This window comes from Pteropus medius, unplaced genomic scaffold, assembly GCF_902729225.1.
Source record: "Pteropus medius unplaced genomic scaffold, Ma_sr-lr_union100, whole genome shotgun sequence".
Lineage (NCBI taxonomy): Eukaryota > Metazoa > Chordata > Mammalia > Chiroptera > Pteropodidae > Pteropus > Pteropus medius.
In genome coordinates this window covers 6,889,066-6,898,449 of record NW_024355205.1, presented here as the reverse complement: position 1 = coordinate 6,898,449, position 9,384 = coordinate 6,889,066, and the positions used below count along the sequence as shown (strand labels likewise).

The following is a 9,384-nucleotide window of genomic DNA, read 5'->3' as shown; positions in this document are numbered from 1 at the left end:
TTGTTTAAACATCAAAAAGGCATCTCAGAATCAACGACATACAGTGTAAAATATAAAAGTAATCAATATATGTGGCAAAAAAATTTCTAACTTAAGGATATAAACAAAAGTCAAAGTATCTCTACCTTCCTTTCTAAGAACCATGTACATCTCCATGATGACCATTGTTAAGTTTCTGTCCATCGTTCGCGTATATAAGCATGTATATCCTTAAAATAAGAATGGAATAATACTTTGTTCACAATACTTTATAATTTTATCTGTTTCATTGGTGGAAAATGTTTTTAACCATTTTACGAAACTGTGAAATTTAAAAGGATTTTCTTTTTGCTTAGTTATCACAACAGAATGTACTTCTAGTGACAAGAGGACTGCCGAACCCAAGAAATGCTTATATTCTTTGTGGATATTAACTAGATTAAAGTATCTTTTAGAATGGGGCTGAAATACAATGAGCAAGGAGGGGGAATGGTACAAAATGAGGTATTTCTTCCTCACTTTAGTGTTTTCTAAAGATTGTGGTTTACTTGTGGCCACCCAAAGTTAAACTTACCTTCAAAAACAGTGCCTTTAACTTTAATCACACCCAAGTGCAGATTCCTGGACCCCATCCCAGACCTATGAAGTCAGAGTCTACATTTTTGATAAGCATACCATCCCCCTCCACCTCCCATCCCCGATGATGATTTCTGATGCCAGACCAAAGTTTAGAGACACATTATTCTAAGAAAATAGTTCTCAAACTTAAGCATGGTCAAAATCATCTGGAAGACTTGTTAAACCACGATGCTGGTCTCCATCTCCAGAGTTTCTGATTCAGTAGGTGTGTAGGGGGTAGTCTGAAATTTTGCATTTTTTGAGTTCCCAGGTGATGCTGAAGCTTGAAGAGGGGAGCGAGTGTTGGTGGTGTGTACAAGGGACATACTTTGAAAACTACTGCTTTGAGACGTAAAAAGAAATGAACAGAATTTCATATAGTTTATGTGAATGTCTTTAAATTACACAATATTTTAAGCATAGAAAAGTACAGAGCCTAATATCATACGCATGGACCTACAACCCAGCATTAACATATATATGTAAATATAACATATACATCTTATACCAGTAAAGCTTTTTTGTACCCTTTTCTGATTGCATTCTTTTTCTTGCCCAGGAAAGTAACTTTCTCTCCAAGCTTTTATACTTTTAGTACACTTGTGTTTCAAAAAAAAAAAAATTAGTATTGCTTTGTTGATGTTTTAAATATTTACACAAAGAGTAAATACTCTAGGAAAATTTCTGTGGTTTGCATTTTTCTAGATTTACCTGTTTGATAGATGTATATCAAATTCTTTTAAGACCCTTTATAATATTTCCTTGTGTTATATACCAATATTTTATTCTTCTAAAGCTATTTTATCTGTAAGTTAGTCCCCATTTTTACACCTTAATGGCATATTTTTTCTTTTTTTTTCTTGATTAATCTGGCCAGAGGTTGAAAAATGATTTTTCAATGCCTATCCTTTTGTTGCTTTTATTGTTTCTTTTCAATGTCATTAATTTTCACAGACTTTTTATTATTTCTTTCTACTTTCTTTGGATTTACTCTTTATTCTCTTAACCTTTTGAACTGATTGCTTAGCTTATTCATTTTCACTCCTCCTTCAAATGACCACTTCAGCTGCATTTTGCAAGCCTTGATGAGTACATGCATGCAATTCAGGTCTAAATAGTTTGTCAGTTTTATTATATCTTCTTTAACCCCTAAATTATTGAAAGTTTTAACTGGCTGTTTGTGATTGGTTTCTAATTTTGTGTTATAAACTATTGGTGGTGTTCTGCTTTCTGTTTTCTCTTCAGACTCTACAAAGTTCCTATATTTGTATGCTTTTTAGAGCTTCTTAAAAAAGCTATCAATCTTTCTTCTTCATTTATTTCATGTCACCCACAGCAAAACCTCTTTGTTGCCACTTTTAGAGCAAATCTGTGTAGCTTCCCCAAAGTAGACAACCTACCTAACCAGAGATTGTTACCTTACATGTTAATGTTCCTCGGAAATAAAAATCTCAATGTCGCAGCATCATTCATATTTGAACCACCTGATATCTATTCCCAGTTTTCATTTTCTCAGTTTCAACTTGCCTAGCTACAAATAGTATGAATCATTAGCTATCTGTTCACAGTGTTTGTAGTATTTAGTAGTGTTTTAGAACAAACATGACATCAAAATGGTGATAATTTTAGTCCCAAGATGATATGAAAGCAGTTTCTTTTAAACCATGAGATGATCTAACTGCTTCAGGTATTCTGGTCACCACTCTTCCTTTCCAAGCCCTGCAAAGACAACAGTATATCCCAAGAACTTGCCTACTAATTTACTTTTGGGAGCTAATGGTAGTGATACCAGGGCTCAAATGAAATGAAATCAAGTTTTCTTCAAAGTAGATGTGAGATACTCTAGACTCTGTACAGCAATCTTCATATTTGTTTTATAAGCAAACAGTAGATGTGTAATCAAGTTACAAGCTAACCAGCAAGAAACCTGTTTCTGCCTTTGTTGTTATAAACCTGCTTTGGTATTTTGGATTTAAAAGTAAAGCTAATCTCACAATGGGTCAACAACAGTATTTCCACTAATTATATGCCATGGATAGAATGGTAGAGCATACTTACCCTTAGGGTGCTAAGAAAGGGCCCAATTCAGTACCTGTTAAAAGGAAAACAATAACAAAAACTTTTGAGTTATATAAGGTGAACTTGATATATTTTACTTCTATCTGTTCACTTCCCTTTTGTATTAATGAGGGTTCTCCAGAAAAATAGAACCAATAGAACATTATATATATATGTGTATAAGGAGATTATAGGAATTGGCTCACGTGTTTATAGGAATTGGCCCACGATCTGCTGTCTGCAAGCTGGAGAACTGGGAAAGCTAGGTTATAATTCAGTGTGAGTTCAAAGCCCTAAAAACCAGGGGAGCTGGTGGTGTAACTCCCAGAATCTGAAGGTCTAAATACCTAGAGCTCTGATATGATGTCCAAGGGCAGAAGATGGATGTCTCAGCCCAAGGAGAGAAAATTGGCCCTTCCTGCATCTTTTTATTCTGTTTAGGCTTTCAATAGATTGGATGATGCCTGCCCACAATGGTCATGGCAATCTTCTCTACTCAGTCTACAGAGCCAACTGTAAATCTATTCTGGAAACACCCTCACAGACACCCCCAGACATAATGTTTTACCGGCTATCTGAGCATCCCTGAACTTGCTCAAGTTGACACATAAAATTAACCATTATACCTTTTAATGTGTTTTAGCCGAGATTTTATACTCTTAGAAAAACGACATCGAGGCAACCTAGAAAATCTGTATGGGCTATTTTATTTACAGATCAAGTAGTGAGCATATGCATTGTTAGACTGAGATAATCAGTAACTACATCATTCATTCCAGGGTCAACCTAAAGCGATACTAGGAGTCCTGAGAGGCAGCGAGGTGGTGGGGTTTGTCTCCTTCTCAACCAACTGTAGCACCTGCCTCTGGGACTTCACCTCTCTGCCGTGTACAAGGCACTGCCAAGGCTCTGAACTCCCAGCAGTGACTGAAACAGTTTCTGTCCTCTGGAGCTTAGAGTCAACTTAACAGAGTTCTATCTTAATCTGTTACTAAGTCCTAGTTTCAGTAACAGGCAATAGAGGTTTCAAAAAGCTGATCAGCAGTATGACCATTCAATGCTCACCAGAATCTCTCAAAATATAGGCAACTTTCACCCTTCAGTGTTCTGTGGTTTGTCTCTTGGAATGTTTGAGGAGTACCACAAATCCCTACTTAACCACAGCCCAAGATGTAAAACTTACATCATGAATAGTACCTCTAATTAGTACTCAACCACACACACATTATGGTCCTGTTCTTTCAATGATATTTGGTCTTTACAGCAACACACACATCTGATCTTTCAATGACGTAAGGGAGATGTGTAATGCCAGACAATGATCACACTGAGTTGGTCTCTTCACCATAAACTTCCAGAATATTGGAATATGCACGGGTTTTCCTTCTCTGGGTGATCATTAGAACATATCATTTGAGAGTAGTGAGGGGAAGCAGAGTTTGCTATCTCAAAATATGCCTTTTTAGGATATTGTTTTAAGTTGGTTATTTAAGAAAGAAAAGACTCAGAAGTAAACTTTGACCTTCCCTCTTATCTGCTTAAAGAACTTCAGACAGAAAAACCTGATCGAAGGAGGAGTCATCACATTAGCATAACAAACTAAGCGTGACAGACTGGGAGAAACCTAGAAACATCTGTTTGATAGACTCTCCTTTGTGTACCACTGTTTCTGGGTGACCCAGCAAGAATTTGTTTACCCAGTGTTTGCTCTTCCTCATTTACCTGTGAATTGCCTACTTTCTCTTTGAAGTCCCAGACACCAGCCTTCCTCTCCTTAGCCTAGCGTGGCACATAAGTTTTAACTGTTCAATTTGTCCTGGGGTGCCAAATTCGTAGGGAATCCCTGAAGGAAAATTATTTTTTCTCCTCCATAGTAGAGTGCTTCCTACGTCCATTTTGCCTTTTTATAATCCAAGTGCTAAAAAGTGGAGTTTAAGGGAGCATGGACCATCTCAACCTTCTAGACCAAAGACTATTTTTCTAAAAGTGGATCAAACATGATCAAACATACGTCAAAATACAGGAATAAACTATGAAAATCAAGTTGCTTCAATTGTTAAGTGTTTTCAAAGCAAAAAAAAAAATTTTTCTTCTTCCTAAGAAAAGCTATGAGCCCTGGGAAGAAAGCTGGTGAAGGGCAGCAGAATGTGCCACCTCAAAATATGCCTCTTGGGAAAAGTCTTATTTTGAACCGATTATTTTGAGAAACTGCAGACACAGGAGAAGCTCTGAAAACAAAGAAGTTACCTTTTTTTAGGAAATTTACATTAGAAAGAGGGCTTCTCTCAGGAAGTGAGTTATTATCAGAAATCAGTTTTTCCCCTGAGAGACTTATCAGCATGGCAGGGCCACTGTTGTTTCCTCTTCTTACCTTTCCATGAATTACTCCTTTCACCTCCTCACCCCTAACACCTTTTTTTTTTTTTTTGTCTTTAGCTGAAGATAGTGTTTAAGATGGTGGCTTGGGCAGTTTTATTCAGTTTTCCTGGGTATCTCCCATGTATACATGAGGCATATATGTTAATAAATTTTTCTCCTATTAATTTGTCTTTTATTACAGGGTGTCTCAGGCAAGAACTCAGAAGGGTCGAGGGACAATTCCCATGCCCCCCTTCTCCCCATTGGTCGGGAGACTGCCCTCTCGCTTGTAAATGGTTCCATTCTTCTGGCAACAATCTGTACCCCATGTTTCCACTGGCTTCTTGTTGGTGCTCTCCTTCTTCATTGCATACTTTCTTCTCTGGGTTACCCATTCCTTCATGTCTCTTAAAGATCTCAAACAGGTAACTGTTGGTAATATCTTCAACAATAACTTTAGCTTGTGTGGCAACAGAGAGAAAACATTCACAGCTTTCCTCGAGGGTGCTGGCATGACAAAACGATTTTTATCATTCAAGCATTTCACTCACTGTTGGAATAAGTTAAGACAAGCCCCTTTTAGAGATGCTATGAAAAGTTAGCTTTTGGCTCCATACATCTTTCCCCAATTTTGGTTCCTATACATTTCCACTAAAAGTTTTTTCCCGACACATGAAGAAAGGAAGCTTAACCTACCTCTTACTGCCCCTGGCTCCTGTTCCTCACCGAATGCTAGCTGTAGGGTAAAAGGGAAGTTTATTCTCAAGGTGAAACTTAACTGTACGTTTGATTCCTTTTACAGAAGTCTGTATTAAGTTTAATGCGATTTAAAAAACCCACCTACAAACTGTTGAGACAATGAGAGTTATTTTGAGGTATTTACTTTTTTGTCAAAAATATATGTAGCCTGAAACTATCACTAAAGTAGCAGATCCTACTTTTTAAAATTTGAATTTTCCAAATTCTATTGGTCATACACTGAAAGTTCAGTTGTGCCAAATGTACATAAGCTAACCCACTTTCTCAATATTTGGTAATCCCTGTGGAAAATAAAGCTTGTTGAATGAATGAACAGAATACAAAGTGTCAGTGGGTTCCGGCCTGAGAATCTGGATTACTGTTGTGGTGAAGACTGCTACACTGTCCCTGGGAATCACTCTTTTTTAATAACAGGACCATCTCCTTCTCTACCCTGAGTTTTAATAGGGGACATGACTGCCTAGTTAGGAACCTAGCTAGCTGGGACCACATGACTAAGTTTCGGTCAATGGTATGTAAGCAGAAGTGACATGTGTAACTTAAAACACTTGCCCTGGACTCCTTTTCCTGCTTCCTGCTGGCTGAGAGTCAATGACAAGAACAGGCCAGCCTGGATCCTTGGATAAACTTGTGGGCCTGCTCATGTACCTTGGAACTACTGAATTTGAAACAAAACTTCTATCTCATTTCAGCCACAGGATTTTGGCTTTCTTGGTCACAGCAGCTTACTCTGTACTCTAGCGCGTACAATTATAGGTGTATTATTGCTTTTTGATAAGTCCCACCAAGAAACGTCTTCACTAAATGATTTGCATTTATTAAAACAACTAAAAAGCCAACTTAAGGTAATTCGGTAACATTTATTTTACAGGAAACAATTTTCAAAGAATACATTTAAAAACCATCTAGATACTGATTTTATTGCATTACAAAAACTTGGAGGCACAATTGAAGTATTCAAATAAATCGTGAGGGGTGGGGGTGGGGGGCTAAGATTGCTATCCACCTTGTTCTTTAGTTGCTTAAAGGCTCTGGATACAAGGGTACAAGAGTCTTTACCATGAGGCAGTAGTGCACTTCGTTTAGTAGGAATAAATCACATAAAATATATATTTTATACAGAAAGTGTTATTGTATTGTCACCTTCAATGACTTATAAAAACTTCATTTTAAATTGCACAAAAGTTTTCTTTAAAATTGATAACTCCCAGAAGACAGGGCTCAGAACTAAGTACCTATCTAAATAAGTCATTACAAATAATTAGGTTTCCATTTCTCCACAGATTAAAAAAAAAATCTATGAAGAATTCCATTATTTGACTGGGAAATTTAAAATATTTTTTCATAGGAAAATAGGTTTACACATTTGTCCCTGGTCAGCTACATTTATTCTCTCCCTACTTTAAAACAAATCACAAAATATTCAAAATTTTAAATCAGAGTACCTATTCCACAGTATAATGTAAAAGTTTACATTAATTCATTTTGTGTATCATTCTACTGTAGTATCAAATTATCAAAAAGGCACAATGGGTACATTCCTCGGAATAGTTTTGGTCTTTTTTAAAAAAATCAATCACACGTTTATAAGCAGTGATTTCAATCATGTTTAAAAACAAAAATACTAAACGGATTCATTTCCCAATCCAGGCGATGCAGAATCCATGAAATTTCTGCAGGCACTTCACTTTCCATAGAATTTCTTGTTCAGCAGGTATATGAGAAGGTTTACATTCACTTTAACCTTATCGAACATTTTCATTACAGCTACTCCCTCATATTGCATCTCCAGTAAATCCTGAAATTGTAAGGAACATTATTAAACCTCAAATTGATCATTTAGCACATTTAAAAAACATTCTAGAAGAATTTGTTGACAAAAATAAGATTAAAGTGATCTAATGACCTAGGTGGGGGTTCTTAGACTTTAATGTGTATCAGAATCACCTGGTTAAAAACACAGGCTACTTAAAACACAGATGGCTGGGCCCCACCCCCAGGATTTTCTGATTTTGTAGCTCTGGGGTGGAGCCCAAGAATCTGCTTTTTAACAAGTTCCCATGTAATGATCATATCACTAGTCTGGGTGGCATATTTTCAGAATCACTTATCTAGATGAAAGAAAATAGATTTTTAGACTTGATAAAGATGATATGAAAGAAAACCATTATGATTAAGTTAATTCAGATATATAATTATAATTTTAATTTTTAATTGAAAAATTCAAAACAAATGTCCTGGCAAGATGAGGCATATCCTTTAGATGAGCAGTGTTTTCTAAAGTGAAGTGAGCAAGACAATTCACTGGGGAGTAAAAAGGAGATTAGAACTATTTGTTTTGATTTTTTTTCTCATATTTTGTAATGTATAAAATATATGTAAAATTTAAATTTTATATGCATTTTATAAAGCACGTTTTGAGTATAGTAGTAGGAACATGTACACTTTACAAATAAATATGTACAAATGGAAAAAAGTGACCATGCTATTTACTGATGAAGATGTGTGATCAAAATTTGGAGTACCACTGAACAAAGCAACTCCTCCCAATCTAGACTACTTCTGTTCCTGTACTGAGAACAAGGCCTCATTCCCAAGTCAGTCTACCATTCTGTGTTTCATTGCTACCGTATAATAAAAAAAATAAACTGTCCCGCTAAAATTCGTAACTGGGTCACACTAGCTATATACATGAGACTAAGCAGTAATATTTCACAATAACACAGGACAGGAGGCCTTTCCCAAATAGAAGATATCATTCTTGAATGGCCCTAGACTAATACCCAGGTCTTGTTCTCTTGTTTCTAGCTCTGAAAACTTCTTGGTTCTCAATGATAATGCCTCGGGTCTATATTTAGCAAGGCTACTTGCAGAAGTTGGAATCATCTTTGAGAGAACTTGGCTCTTGCCAGCTTCCTACTCTACTCCCTTAATTACCTCCAACTGTACTCAACTAAACCCTTACATTATTTAGATATGCTTCTGGGACAGAAATTCCATAGGGAATTGAAGTTCTTTCATCAAGAAAGATTTTATCTATTAAAATGTAGTGGAGAATCACCTTTCCTTTGGAAAAGGCAATATCTGTTTATTCAAGTCTCTTGTAAAAGAAACCAATATGGTTAAGCAGAGAAAATGTGACCGCACTTGAAGTCGGAAGACCAGATTTTAGCCTTAGCTCCACCATTTGCTAACATGTGATCTTGTAATATTACATAACCTCTCTGAAGTTCTGTTTCCTTGTGTGTAAACTGAGAACACTGATAGCCTGACAGGGGTATTACTGGGCATGAAATCAAGGTATTTGCAAAAACTCTTTTGTCAGCCACCCTTGTCTTGTCAGGATCAACTGGAACCCCGTGAGGCAGGCAGTGGAGCAGAGGGATGAACAGCTTGGACTCCAGCTGCCTCTTCCATAATGGGCTCTCCAAACCTCTGTTTTTCAAATGGGTAAGGTAGAGAACACCAACTCTGTATAAACATGGGCTATTATCTGTATAAGCAGAATATCTTCATGTGAAGATAAGTCACGCCTTCCTGTTATGTATATAGCTATAGAATATAATTAGGATATAATCTTTAGGAACTAAGGGAAGAGTGGGCTGAAGAAAA

The 9,384-nt window shown here is 36.5% G+C and overlaps 1 protein-coding gene across 1 annotated transcript in view; it reads right to left on the bottom strand.

The window, feature by feature from the left end:
* Nucleotides 1-6,612: 6,612 nt before the first annotated feature.
* The window catches only part of IQGAP2 (IQ motif containing GTPase activating protein 2), a 251,621-nt gene continuing 248,849 nt past the window's right edge, over nucleotides 6,613-9,384 (bottom strand). The window contains exon 36 of the mRNA XM_039857724.1: nucleotides 6,613-7,570. Coding sequence (XP_039713658.1) covers nucleotides 7,457-7,570 — 114 coding nt within the window. The 3' untranslated portion in view covers nucleotides 6,613-7,456. The remainder of the gene's footprint in view (nucleotides 7,571-9,384) is intronic.